Raw genomic sequence first — 14,970 nt, 5'->3', positions numbered from 1 at the left:
ACACAAAAAACCTAAAATGAAATGAAATGTTATTACTATATAGGAACTCAATAGAGAAACATTATGAATGTCCTACGATCTATATAGTATATGCGTATGAAAAACTAACTATAAAGTACTTACATGAATAATAACTGATAAAATCAGATTAACTTATTCCGGCATATAGTCAATGGTCGATGAGGGATATTAAACCAATCGTAAAAGTAGTTCGAAAAAGTCATTGACACTACAGCATACACACTACATCATTGTTCTATCTAGTAACGCCTAAAATTGCCTTACCTTGTAATAATTATATCCGGTCAGTATAAATACAACAGCGTGCGCCTCTAATTTATCAGTCGACCGTCTACGGTTTGAAGTGAATTAGTTCGTCAGAAATAAACACAGACCACGTTCAACATGAAACCGATGGTGGTGTTCTTCGCTCTGTGCGCCGTGGCGTGCGCCTCCTACGTGCCGGCTCAGCCCGCGCACCACCCCGCGCTGGTGCTGGACCCGCACGGCCGCCCCCTCGACACCGCCGAGGTGATCAACGCGCGCGCCCTGCACCTGCAGGCTAAGGCTCTGGATGGACACTACGGACACGCTGCTGTCGTCGCTCCCCTCGCCCACTCCGTCGTCGCCCCCGTCGCCCACTCCGTGCACTCCGTGGCCGTCGCTCCCGCCGTGGTTGCCGCTCCCGCCGCCGTGTCCCACCAGTCCCGTGTGGATGTGCGTCACAGCCCCGCTGTCGTGAGCCACGCCATCGCCGCTCCCGTCTACGCCCATGCTGCTCCCGTGCTCGCCCACTCCGCTCCCCTGATCGCTCACGCCGGTCTCGGCTACGCCGGACACGGTCACTACCTGCACAAGCGTTCCCTGGGCTACCACGCGTACGCCGCTCCCGCCGTGATCGCTCACGCCGCCCCCGTGGTCGCCGTGGCGCCCGCCGCCGTGTCTCACCAGTCCCGCGTTGATGTGCACTCCAGCCCCGCTGTGGTCGCTCACTCCGTGGTGGCGCCCATCGCCCACCACGCTCCCCTCGCCTACCACGCTCCCCTCGCTCACATCAACCACGCCGCCGTTGCTCCCATCGGCCACGCCGCTCCTCTGTACTCTGCTCACCACGGATACGCCCACGCCTGGTGAACAGCGAAGCTGACGAACAACCTAAGACTATCAACCTAAGATGATGTAAAAATGTAAAAAAAAATATTTATGAAATACAAAAAACAAAAATCATACTTATTCTTTCACTTTTGATTTTGACCATCCCTACTTAGATTTTACCTCTCATTCTTAAAGATTCGGGATGTTATTAATTCTGGATCTTTCCTGCTGTATATCTTAACTAACTAACTAATCGTTCACAAGTATGTTAAGCATGTAAAATTCTAACTACATATGATTATATTCTTGTTAGTTTAACCAAAGAGCCTGCAAGAAGCTTCGCTGAAAACACAATAGAAACCGGATTAGTACCACAGGATCTATTGACCTATCTCAGAAACTAAAGCTCTCCTGACTTATTCTTCCTTAACAAATTAGTAAATAAATAAACATGAAATCATTAAGACAATTTATGGAGCCGCCAAGACACGGTTACTATATTTTAGGTGAATTATTAGTATGAAAGTTGAATGCTGCAAAATCTAAAGTTAATAAGCTTTCGTTGTGAATGCCTTTACTAATAGAAGTGCTTTTTTTTATTAACTTCAAACTATGAGGCATTATTCCAATCACAAATATTTGTGTTTATACCATTATGCCGCGTCCGCACGCTTGCCAAACCTCAACAAGCGCACACAAATTCAAACGTGTGGAGAGAGTGCTTGCCATGGTTTGTGAAGGTTTGCAAGCATTTGTAGCCGTTCCGATCGAGTGTCGGTTTTTTGACACAAATCAAAGGAAATTTGCCGCAAGCGCTTGCGACGCATCCACATGTTGGCGCGCGCTCAGTTTGGTTTGTGTACTGGAGGCCAGCAGACTTAATTCTCTTTCTATATTGAGCCAATCTTCCGACGCCGAGGGCTTTTGAAATGATCGCATATTATAGAATATTGATCGTTAGTAGTTTATTTTCATTTCTTTTTAATAAAATTAACTTAAATCAAATGTTATGGCTGATATAACCTCAATATCCATCACGTCCGTTATGCTTGCCACTTCAGAACATACTAACTCACTCGCAAGCGTGTGGATAGCGATGTTTGATTCCCTAAATCAAGCCAAACGTTTGTAGAGGTTTGGAGTTTGCAGCAAGTGCCAAACGTGCGGACGCGGCATAAGAATCAATATTAACAATAATATAAAAACCTAATGATTAAAGAATACTTTCATAACGATGTATAGTTAAGGTATTTTATAGAAAATACATATAAAAACGTACGAAGGTTGTGTTGAAAAAAACTGAACTGTCTTTTATGCATTTAGTTGAATCTTTTTCTTATCTTTATCTTCTCGTTTTAATCTTAGCAATTAACAAATAGATGTCTAATCAGAACATTCGATTTCGGATCTTATTTGATTGTGAGATTCGATATTTGGCACATTCTATTAGATTCGATTAGGTTTGGTTCCACATTATAAAAGACAAACGCAATACCATATGAGACACCTTATTTAACTTGAAGCTTCAGCCGGACTGCTATCTGGGATCCAAAGCGAACCGGAAAAACCTAATAGCTCTACTACGTTCAACGAAAACGAATATTCGAAGAAATTTTGTTCGTTTTGTATGACGATTCTATACGCTATAGATATCGGTGGAACTATGGTACATCTATTTAAGGCATGCTTATACGATACCACCTATTCCGTCTCAAAATAAAGAAAGTCATAACGCGCATTTTCAATATTTGACGAATTTTTTTTTCGAGTATACGTCAGTTACCTACACTTGAACCAATTATAAAGGCCTATCCAGGATCTCTACTCGCGGCAACATGGACCGCATGGACCACAGAGATAGTCTTTAGTCTACATATAATCATATGTTATAGATATATTGGTGTCTGAGTAGTTTCAATTGCTCTTTTAAGGATACAATTAATTATAATAACCCGACGAATGCTTTTAAGTGGCCATGGTCGCGGGGAAAGGTGTGACGTACTTGCGACTTGAAATGTGTGCTATTACGAAGTAATTGTTTCTTCATTGAATAGGTTCCTGTCTATTCGAAACGTACTCCGTATAGTATGATTAAATGAAATAAATAATATCTATCTTTATAATAATAAGAATGTGAAAGAAATTAAATATATTTGTTTCTCTTCATCGCTAAATCACCAAACCGATTTGCCTAAAATTCTGTACAAAAATAGTTTGAGATACGAAAAAAGACATAAGCTCTCATAATTATAATTAGGAACTTTATAGGTACTACCCATAGTCAGAGTCAGAAAATATAATAAAGAACTTATAAAAAAATAATCGTATCTGGACAACTCACAAACAGTCATATGATTCCAAACTAAGCACAGTTGAAGTATGGGATCCTTTCCACTGAAAAGATCAGCAAATCTGCGCAGATTAGCAACTTCACAAAGTTGCTACTCTGCTGCTTTTCACAGTAGGTTACTTGACCGTATATGATATAGAGATGACCTTAAAACAATATCAGGCTACTAAGCGAGTTACTGTAAACATAGTTTTTTGAAAATTTACCAACAGCAACAGCAGCAGCTACGAAATTGCATATCAAATGCACGCTGTCTTAACTGTTTAAGGAGAGATAATAAACTATGGGAAATAATCAAATCTCTATGAAATAACATCTACCCAGGCTTAGACTTATCACAGAATATCAAGTAACGCCTTTTACGTACCATCAATTTAATCGTTTAGTATGAAACCATTATTAATTGTCAGGCGGTTGCATACTAAACTGTAACCGCGCGGTTAGCCGGTCCCGCGGTTAACCGCTAGTGCGTAAGGGGGTTTAAAGGTAGTGTATTAGTTCCAACATCATTTTCCCTTATGGTGTCGAGCATTACTTTAAGCTTCATTTCGTAAAGGTAGATTATTTTACTGTTAGAAAAAAACGAAGGTTAAAAAGCTTAACTTAACTTTCGTCTTATCTTGGATATTTGGTTATCATATTTGCGTCATTATAAGATCTACTGGAGAATTAATTACGAATCATGTCAATTAAAATTATCACAATTTAATATTAACCAGCACAGATTTTTCATACATTTTACAAAACAACAACTACAACTGACTACAACTACTGACATATTAAGAACTTTCTTAAGAGCGAATTTTTTTAACAAATCAGAACTTGGTTAAAACGTTTGTTTGGATACTGTGTTTGTTTATTGTTTTTAAATGTATGTTTTAGAAAATACTGAACCCTCATTGCACAATTGCATTCACAAGCTTGTATCAACCTCTATGGAATGCCCATTTGATAAATCAATCAGGAATGCACTTTGAAGCCGTTTGCGCTCCGGTCATATGTTATGACCGTCATAAGCATCGAGGTCACATTATTGATATCTAACATTGTTCTATCTAGTAACGCCTAAAATTGCCTTACCTTGTAATTATATCCGGTCAGTATAAATACAACAGCGTGCGCCTCTAATTTATCAGTCGACCGTCTACGGTTTGAAGTGAATTAGTTCGTCAGAAATAAACACAGACCACGTTCAACATGAAACCGATGGTGGTGTTCTTCGCTCTGTGCGCCGTGGCGTGCGCCTCCTACGTGCCGGCTCAGCCCGCGCACCACCCCGCGCTGGTGCTGGACCCGCACGGCCGCCCCCTCGACACCGCCGAGGTGATCAACGCGCGCGCCCTGCACCTGCAGGCTAAGGCTCTGGATGGACACTACGGACACGCTGCTGTCGTCGCTCCCCTCGCCCACTCCGTCGTCGCCCCCGTCGCCCACTCCGTGCACTCCGTGGCCGTCGCTCCCGCCGTGGTTGCCGCTCCCGCCGCCGTGTCCCACCAGTCCCGTGTGGATGTGCGTCACAGCCCCGCTGTCGTGAGCCACGCCATCGCCGCTCCCGTCTACGCCCATGCTGCTCCCGTGCTCGCCCACTCTGCTCCGCTGATCGCTCACGCCGGTCTCGGCTACGCTGGACACGGTCACTACCTGCACAAGCGTTCCCTGGGCTACCACGCGTACGCCGCTCCCGCCGTGATCGCTCACGCCGCCCCCGTGGTCGCCGTGGCGCCCTCCGCCGTGTCCCACCAGTCCCGCGTTGATGTGCACTCCAGCCCCGCTGTGGTCGCTCACTCCGTGGTGGCGCCCATCGCCCACGCCGCCGTAGTGCCCGTCGCCCACCACGCTCCCCTCGCCCACCACGCTCCCCTCGCTCACATCAACCACGCCGCCGTTGCTCCCATCGGCCACGCCGCTCCTCTGTACTCTGCTCACCACGGATACGCCCACGCCTGGTGAACAGCGAAGCTGACGAACAACCTAAGACTATCAACCTAAGATGATGTAAAAATGTAAAAAAAATATATTTATAAATACAAGAAAAACATAAATTTCATTTTTATTATTTAACACTTCTGTGCAAAGTATTGTCGGTAAGGTTCTACTAATATAGACACAAATGTTACTCCTTTATTCTGGAGTAGAAAAAAAATTGCAGCATGCCAACGTTCAGTTAAATTAAATTTAATGAACTCGTTGCAAAAATACATTATCATTACAAAGCAACGCCTTTAACTAAATAATAAATCGAATGAATCAGCAGTTGTACTCGTAACTGTGATTGTAATATGCGAAATGGTCTACATATAAGATAATAGTCATTTGTTTAACTGGCAACCTTGTAAAATAGGCAATTAAAGTAGTGCGCCGTCCTTGCATACATTTGTCATTTTAATAACCGCATAAAATGGAACTTAATTATTTGCTAAAATAGCTCAAGAGCGAACTCAAGTGACGAAAGGTAACATACTTAAGTCCTAATTCGTGGGATTTTATTGTTACGAAGGTCCACGTAATCGCAAGCAATATAAGCTTACAGAAGCCATGGTTCTTGCTTCATAAGAGGATTAGCTAATTTCATAAATTACACACCAAGTGCGCTATTTAATTTAAAAAAAAAAACGTTTTAATTTAAGAGGTTATGTTTCCTTAAACCTGTTACTTTTGTATAAAGACAATATTTTCAACACAAACACTGGCACCTAAAGAACTTATACCAACTATATGTACCTACCGTAAACGGAAAGTGAAAACAACTATAGTATGAGTAGATGTTTGTAAATAAACCGTTTTAAACTGGTTCTTCTTAGTTGGGCAATGGGCCAACAGCCTGTCATTATTTTATTTAACTATTTCCTTGCCTATCCAAACACCTTGGCTAACATAATAGTTCATTTGAGTGTAATTTTACCATCGAAATTACTCTAAGTGCTAAACAATTTGTTGAGTATGTTTGGATTTACTAACATTATTCAGTAAAAGTTCGTACTTAGTATTGATATATAATGTAATTGTTCACGGTCCAAACTACATTAGGAATAGACTAACATCTTCACCAGGGTTTGGTTCGTTTACACATAAAGCCAATGTCCATCTGCCACAAAGCGCTTTTAAAATAGTTAAGGATCTTTCAATGTTTTGGAGATTAGTACTACTTACTAATTGTGCATTTACACAAACTAGTAAGTAGTACTAATGATTGAATTTAGCGTGTGATATAGATAAGTATGTCTATTTGTTTATAAAAATAAAGTTTTTTCCTAAAGAAGTGGTTTTACTTGTTCATGACTCCTACAAACATCGAATATAAATATATCATACAGTGATGTTAAATCCTTGTATTTACATGACCTATTAGAGATTGTTTTATCTTGGGGAAAAAAGCAATAGCGGACTCAAGCCCGTTACTAATAAATGTAATTCAAAGCTGAGACAAATATTAAGACATAGACTAAACAAACATTTCTAGTCATGCTATAAATCTTATCAGAACGATTGTCATGACATAGAATGTCAGTCCTCAAATAATCCCTCTTGTAAGCGTCGTGACTGCCTTCACAGTGTTGGTCCATCGTGGTAGAACAGGTCTCTAAATGTTGTCCCTTCAGTTGACCTTGCGCTACTTTGTAAGTTTCTATCTGTAAGAAGTCCCATACCAAACAGACGAATATTTTCTGATGTTATTAGAAAAACTAGATTATTGATTAAAATTCTCATTTTCATAGGCATGAAAAATGAGATGACCCTCATTTTTAATTAGTAATTACTGTTTACAATAAATATTGACTAAAATGTTTGCATACTCTATTATGTGACTCTACGACTTACGGTCTAGATTATCCAGGGAGCAACGTTATCTAAACAACGCTGTTTGTGTTAATAATATAAAACTACAACCTTGTATATAAATATTATTTTATTGCTTGTCTATTCATTTCAATACTAAAATATTAAAACGAAAACTACGTATAAACTCGTCGAATCTCATTTTCGCTTCACCAGTGGGCAGCCTTGAGGTGGAAAGGAGAGGTCCAGATGGCAGAGTGAGCGATGGGGGCGATGTGGGACACGGCAGGGGCGGCGTACAGAGCAGGCGCGGAGTACACAGCGGGGGCGATGTGCGTAGCCACCACGGCGGGCTTGGAGATCACATCAACGCGGGACTGGTGGGACACAGCGGCGGGCACAGTGTGGACGACGGGAGCCACGAAGTGAGCCAGGGATCGCTTCTTCAACAGATGAGAGTAAGCACCGTGAGCGTACGCATGAGCACCATACACGGGAGCTACCAACGCAGAGTGGGCGGAGTAGGCAGCGGGCACAACAGCGGCGTGGGCGATGGGAGCCACCACGGAGTGAGCGACCACAGCGGGGCTGGTGCGCACATCAACGCGGGACTGGTGGGACACGGCGGCGGGCGCCACGGCGACCACGGGAGCGGCGTGAGCGATGACGGGCGCGGCCACGGCGTGGGATACTACGGCGGGGCTGGAGATGACGTCTACACGGGACTGGTGAGACACGGCGGCGGGCGCAGCGATCACAGCGGGTGCGGCGTAGGTGTAGTGACCCAGAGAGCGCTTGTGCAGGTAGTGACCGTGGGCAGCATATCCAAGACTGGAGAACACGGGAGCAGAGTGGGCGAGCACTGGAGCAGCGATGGCATGGCTCACAACAGCTGGGCTGCTAATCACATCCACACGGGACTGGTGGGACACAGCGGCGGGAGCGGCAACCACGGCGGGAGCAACGGCCACGGAGTGGGCGACGGGGGCGACGACGGAGTGGGCGAGGGGAGCGACGACAGCAGCGTGTCCGTAGTGTCCATCCAGAGCCTTAGCCTGCAGGTGCAGGGCGCGCGCGTTGATCACCTCGGCGGTGTCGAGGGGGCGGCCGTGCGGGTCCAGCACCAGCGCGGGGTAGTGCGCGGGCTGCGCCAGCGGCACCAGAGAGCCGCACGCCACGGAGGCAAGAGCGAAGAACACCACCAACGTATTCATTATAAACGTGGTCTGTGTTGAGAGATTCGACGAAACACAAGATCACTTCAAACCGTGTAACGGCTGACTGATACTTTTCACTCGCAATTGAACTCTTTTATACTCTCCGCGGTCAAAATATAAGCCGCGTACACACACAGTTCATAATTTCACAGATTTTAAATTATAATATTAGGTGGCGAACAGCAATGTCAAGTGTCATTATGAAAGTAATCAGCCTTGCACTAAAGCAGCTTTTGCGTAGTAGTTAATCATGCTTCCGACACGGCATACGCGTATCTCAGTTATCTCAAGATGAGAAAGGTTATACCTAATCATAATCTTCTGCGATATTTTTTTATTATGGACTAGCTGACCCGCGCAACTTCGCTTGCGTCACTTAAGAGAATCATAATTTTCCCCGTTTTTGTAACATTTGTCACTGGTACTCTGCTCCTATTGGTCGTAGCGTGATGATATATAGCCTATAGCCTTCCTCGATAAATGGGCTATCTAACACTGAAATAATTTTTCAAATCGGACCAGTAGTTCCCGAGATTAGCGCGTTCAAACAAACAAACAAACAAACTCTTCAGCTTTATAATATTAGTATAGATTTAAATAATTACTTCTAATATGTAAATAAAATTTGTTAGGATACACAAAATACATAATCCATCACTTTCCCCAATTATTATACTGTATACAATTATTTATATCAGATAGCAAATCGTAGTACAAATTAAACAACATTGCCGTTTGATAAGTATAAAACACAGCTCTACGTGAAAGGCCTAAAGAAAAAAATGGTCATAAAATACACGACATCATAAACTAAGTGATGTCTGCTTCCGATAGGAGAAAACGTGATCCTAGTAAATGCTATTCCCTATTTTAAAAAACATTGTACTATATCGCTATTTTAAAAGGAAGGAAAGACTTATAATAAATACTTTTAAATGGGGTTTAACCCAATTTTTTATTACTTTCATTATCCTTTACATACACGGATATTCGCTTTACAAGGTAAGTTCATAAACTATACGCAAACAATGCTGGCTATTTAGTTTATTAATTAAAGGCCTACCACGATATTCCCTATTTGTAATACCAACATTATTAAAATTCTAATGACTAAGTTAATATCAAAGGTGGCGCTAACGAAAATTACGTAAACAAAATTGGCTCGAGGCAAACCCTATTGTGACTTCCGTAAATGTACAAAGAAGCATGGTATAGGTACCTAAATAATAATATTTGAGTGCATATAACTTATCATCAAGCTTGTTGTATCGAATTGCAGCTATTCATTATATTCTGACATTGACAGTCGCATATTTAGGAAATAAGGGAATGTTCAAATTCGAAGATTGTTAGTTATGATTTTCATTCCTATACCACATGTTTTTCAAAAAGCAGGATCTGAGCATAGCTAAGTAGGAAGGATAAATAATCGTTTAACCTTCAACAGATACCATAGGGCTTTTACAATCTGCAAATAAAGTAACTGCAATAAGTCATGTTCACTTTCAATATTGTTAACTACCTATGGTTTATCCAAGTTACCCCCGGTTTCTGTATACATTTAGCGGTAGTTTATCTTTTCAATTGCGTTTTTATAAGAGTTTAAACACTATTGAATAGATAGACTACCGCTAAATGACCCTTAGAAACCGGGGGTTAGAATGGTGTACAGAAAATGCTCCTTATAAAAGTTAGGATATTCTCAACCAAAAGATCAGAATTCTGTTAATGTAATCGGAAGTTTGCGAAATAGCTTCCTAGTACCGTACATAGGCGTATAACTAAGTTATGAATGACAAATTACGCCCCAGGGCGACTAGTTGTAATAGAATAAAAACAATATCGTATTGATTATTACCAAAATACTCGCTTGTGTAATAACAAGTTCTCATGCACGCATTTCAAGTTCATGTGAGATCACGAACGCTGTACGATTTGATGAGCTTTTCGATATGCCTTGAATTAAGTCGAGGTTCATTCATTCACATGTTTCTTAGCACGTGAGCAAATATGTACAACTGTACTAACTTGAATCTATAGTCTTACAATTTAGTAGAAAGCCTTAGTATTTTCGATTTATCTAGATTGTCACTAATTAGTCGAGGGTTTTCTGGAATAAAGTAGCTGCATCAAACATGCTATCGTCAGATCCATAACATTACGGTTCATGTAGTTCTTAATTCTACCTTTTGTGTACCTCCGCCAGCCGCGAACCTTGCGTGCATCGCTCTCTACTACGTTATCGGACTATAGTTTACGAATATAAATAGATGAAGGGATCCTAAAAATTTCGATTTTCATTTTATATGGTTTTGAATATTATCAAAAACTCATATAATTCTAACTATCAAAACTCTTGTAATGCATATCGAACTCTTGAAATTATTTTGTAGTTACAAACGTTATATGAGCTGGTCAGTTAATATATAAATAATATATTCAAGATATTATTTACCCTTATGAGTATCTACGCCGATCAACACAGATACACGATCACGCTGAGACGCAACACAGAGACGCTGATAAATGCGTATGCGAATTCATTAGAATTCGCATACGCATTTATGGAAGGTCTTTATTCTTTCTTGAACTGGGATAATTCCCAGTTCAAGAAAGAATAAACATTGGGTTAAGTTAAAAAAAATCTCCCAGTGGCTTGAATATATTTGATCTTAATGTCAAAAGGTGCAAAACTATCATCCTTACAAAGTCGGTAACAATAAAATAACGAATTCTTTACATAGTAGGTAAAGTGTTCTCACAAGATTTATTCATGAAATTATTCTTATAGTGAAATTGAGCAAAATCTACTTAAGACAATTCTTATTACGGGAATATAAAAATACTCCAGTGTTTTAAAACAAGTAGAGCATATTCTCATTATATGGAAAGGAGTAGCCGACTAGCTATGCATAATTTAAGGGAGATTTTCGTAACAGTTCGTGACGTGCGTGTGGCGTAATGTCTCTGCCAGTGCACCGAATGTCGTAGGTTCGTTTTCCACACAGAAGAATTATCTGTAAGATCTACTTATTGACAGTTTGAGTCCGTTTTTTTGTGACTGTGATCTATGTATATGTTTGTCTCTCTACAGCACAAGTTTGTTTTTTTTATATTCGGTCGGGGTTTTCCCCGTCTTGTCTTTTCGCATTATAGTATGTATGGACTTGTAATAAAATATTTTCTCTACACATAAAAGCTCGATACTTGGGTACCTCACGAGGTCACTGAAAGAAACCTAATGAACCGTGTACTCATTTGTGATTCTTGAAACCAAAGAGATTTTATTACAAGTTCATGCATACTACAATGCGAAAAGACTTTTTCCCCGACCTAATCGAATAAGGTACTCATGCAAAAAAGATTTACGAATCTATTAACTACACGTTCGGCGCAGTGTCTACTGTGGTCACCTCGCCGCAATAGCAGCGCCGCGTGTAGTGGGTTCGAATCCTACCCTGGATAAATTTTTGTGTGATGAGCACGAGTATTTTTTCTGAGCTTCGACGTAACATATATAAGTATGTATTTACAACTATATAAGTAGGTATGTTTTTCAGTGGTTTGGTTTCTATAGAACAAGCTCTGCTTAGTTTCGAATCACATATCCGTGTGTGAGCTGTCTAAATACATTAATTTAAAACTTAAATTACGAAAAGTAACTAATTGCATTTAATATCAATGACGCCCGTTACTTTGTAATCAATATGGTTCCTAAACTTAAAGTTTGAAAGTAAAATTGAGTAATAAAATTCGAGACGGAAGTGTAATATACTACCACAAACGGTTGATATTATATGACGTATAATACCTATTCATTTTATTTTTATTGATCGGCTGTACCTGGCTAAAAGTAATTTCAGATAGGAAAGGGAAATAATTCAGGTGGTAGTTTAAATACATGCACGTTTACTAAGTATTGATCGTAAACCTCGGACCAATAAAATGGTTTTGTAAAATTAATGAGGAATTACTATTTTATAGAACGAGATATTTATGATTTCACGAAATAACTACCGAAACAAGTACAAGCTCGACTTTTGTAACTCAATTAAGGATCTAACCCGAACTCCGGAATGTAGAACTTCCACTAATGAACCATTTGTATTTATTTATACTAGTTGTTCCACGTAGTCTCGCTTCTGTGTATAAAAAGTTGCTTACGTTGCGTCTCAAACTATCTCCATGTTACATTTCATCAAAATCGGTTCTGCGATGTATTCAGTAAATTGCGGGCGGACAAACTTTCGCATTTATAATTTTAGTATACATTAAATCTTAAAAATGTAATTCTAAATTTAACGATTAGGCTTAACGCCAGTTTTCGGTCTAGACTTGATTTCATACATTTATGTATGACATGGTTCCTTGGTGCGTACGAATTATAAATAACATACTTATAAGTTTAAAAATCGGATCACGGATTACACAAACCTAACGATCGTGTACGTAGCACAAATTCACAGTTCTCATCAGAATATAGGCAAATATACTTGAAAATATGAAAATATGGTATAACTGGTCCCGTCGCCTGACGGATTTCCTTGGCGGTTACCGTCAGGACGATCTGTCAAATATTAGAGATAGATTGCTATTTTATATTATTACGTTAATATGACCTTTCATTACTGATTTCGGTAGGGCTTGTCTAGCTATAAATGGGTAATAGAAATTAGATAAACAGTAGATAGATAAAATGATTCAGTGAAATCAACAAATTTCAGGTACGTTTTCTGATTTTTCGTCAATATATCTCATATACAAGATACAATATCTGCAGATGTTTTTAATTACCAAGGAACCACAAATACTATTATTCGCTGTAGAAAATGAATAAATGAATAAATTGTAGTCAAATCAGGAACTAACTCACATGCAGTACTGTAGCGTGTGGGTGCAAACAATAAGTTTTACATAGCGTGTGTTGAATTTGAAATGCTTATAACGTCCGGGTAGAAACATACTAGTACCAATAAAAGTAACAAATGGAAAAATAAAAACGTTTAATCGAAAAAATATATAAATACATCCATGTACATATAACTGTGACTTATAATCTAACATATATTCATCGTATCCTAATCACTCTTATCGTTTACCAGACGGTGTAGGTTGGCGCCAGAACCTGATGGGAGACCACGGCAGGTGAGGAGTGCACGTCGACGCGAGATTGGTGAGACACTGAAGCACCACCGTGGTAGGCGGTAGCAACAGGAGCGGCGTACAGGGAGCGAGCCTCAACTACAGCGGGGGCGGCGACTACATGCTCGGCCACCACGGGTACGCTGGCGACCACGGCGGGTGAACTGTGCACATCCACACGGGACTGGTGAGACACGGCGGACGCTCCAGTGTATACGGCAGGGGCGACGACAGTGCGCGCGGCGACAACGGGCTCAGCGACGACGGTGGCTACTGGTGCAGCTACCACCGCGGGAGACGAGTGTACGTCCACACGAGACTGATGGGACACGGCGGAGCCACCGCTGTAGACGGCAGGTCCGACCACGGCGCGAGCAGCTACCACAGGTTCGGCAACCACTGAGGCGACAGGAACTGTAGATACTACTGCAGGAGACGAGTGCACATCAACACGGGATTGATGAGACACCGCTGCGGGCACTGAGTAAGCGACCAGGTGAGGAGCGGCTGCGGCCGCGGCGACAAGAGCGAACAACACCACCAACGATTTCATTTTGAACGAGGTCTGTGTCGGGATTCGAATGAGGACGATCACTTCGTACCGTGCTCGGTAGACTGATGACCGACTTAGAATCGTCCCGCTATTTATACGTATGATAATAATCTATGTATGAGTGTATCTCACTGTGTTATTTGGGCGTTAAGGAATACTAAAGTGGCCGTCCTTGTCGTTGTCGCCGAAATCAGCTGCTGTTCATAAAAGGTCGCACTTGCTGCTACAGTTACGCCTAATGTAGGCCTGCGACGGGAGATTGTGGACAATGGATGTTTGACATTTAGGGATGGTGATATGGCGGCGACAACGCGCGACCATATTGCAAAAAAAATACATTACAAACTAGTTGCGATCTAGAAATACTTATTACGTCAAGGGCAAATGATATCCGTTTTATATCCGCAATTAAGAGGTATTGGTAGGTGGACATGTGTCAAGTAGTTTAATCCTAAGATATGTTTATTGGAATTATTGCGGAGTCAAATAAATCATGAATCGATGTTGTGTGGAACATCTTTTATGAACTATAAATTAGTTAAAGGTATTATTTTAAAATGTTGACAGCATAAAAATCACGTTGGGACGATAGAATTATTTACATTTTTTTTTATTAAACGGAAAATAAAAAGTTCACTTCGTTTAACTGAATGCAAAGCTAAAATAATTATATTTCTAATTACAGAATATAATTATTTTATGATTCGTTTGCGCGTTTGTGGTGACGTACTATGACATAAAGAGAATTTCAATCACTCAAATAACCGAAAATTGTCGTTAATGAAATCAAGAGGAGAGTTCGAGGGTGAAAGCTTTGTTTCACGATTCACCAATGT

At 40.9% G+C, this 14,970-nt stretch overlaps 3 protein-coding genes across 3 annotated transcripts; 1 reads left to right on the top strand and 2 right to left on the bottom strand.

Moving 5' to 3' along the window:
• The first annotated feature begins 345 nt into the window (after nt 1-345).
• LOC142978597 (uncharacterized) lies at nt 346-5,481 on the top strand. The gene is made up of 2 exons (XM_076123100.1): nt 346-1,131; nt 4,625-5,481. Exons 1-2 carry the CDS (start codon nt 406-408, stop codon nt 5,393-5,395), a joined length of 1,497 nt encoding a protein of 498 aa, XP_075979215.1. The 5' UTR covers nt 346-405; the 3' UTR covers nt 5,396-5,481.
• A 1,853-nt stretch (nt 5,482-7,334) lies between these two features.
• LOC142978485 (uncharacterized) lies at nt 7,335-8,526 on the bottom strand. Its single transcript, XM_076122957.1, has one exon. It carries the CDS (start codon nt 8,434-8,436, stop codon nt 7,432-7,434), a length of 1,005 nt encoding a protein of 334 aa, XP_075979072.1. The 5' UTR covers nt 8,437-8,526; the 3' UTR covers nt 7,335-7,431.
• Nucleotides 8,527-13,425: 4,899 nt separating this feature from the next.
• On the bottom strand, nt 13,426-14,219 carry LOC142978517 (uncharacterized). Its single transcript, XM_076122998.1, has one exon. It carries the CDS (start codon nt 14,132-14,134, stop codon nt 13,535-13,537), a length of 600 nt encoding a protein of 199 aa, XP_075979113.1. The 5' UTR covers nt 14,135-14,219; the 3' UTR covers nt 13,426-13,534.
• Nucleotides 14,220-14,970: the final 751 nt, after the last annotated feature.

Source organism: Anticarsia gemmatalis, chromosome 14 (assembly GCF_050436995.1).
Source record: "Anticarsia gemmatalis isolate Benzon Research Colony breed Stoneville strain chromosome 14, ilAntGemm2 primary, whole genome shotgun sequence".
NCBI lineage: Eukaryota > Metazoa > Arthropoda > Insecta > Lepidoptera > Erebidae > Anticarsia > Anticarsia gemmatalis.
The sequence above is the reverse complement of the archived record's forward strand: the minus strand, read 5'-3'. Positions and strand labels throughout refer to the sequence as shown.

Bases quoted from the DNA above. Each gene is read 5' to 3' on its own strand.
- LOC142978485 (XM_076122957.1), bottom strand. From the start codon at position 8,436: ATGAATACGTTGGTGGTGTTCTTCGCTCTTGCCTCCGTGGCGTGCGGC.
- LOC142978597 (XM_076123100.1), top strand. From the start codon at position 406: ATGAAACCGATGGTGGTGTTCTTCGCTCTGTGCGCCGTGGCGTGCGCC. The intron at 1,132-4,624 runs TGAACAGCGAAG...CGTCAGAAATAA, and splicing joins ACGGATACGCCCACGCCTGG to ACACAGACCACGTTCAACAT.
- LOC142978517 (XM_076122998.1), bottom strand. From the start codon at position 14,134: ATGAAATCGTTGGTGGTGTTGTTCGCTCTTGTCGCCGCGGCCGCAGCC.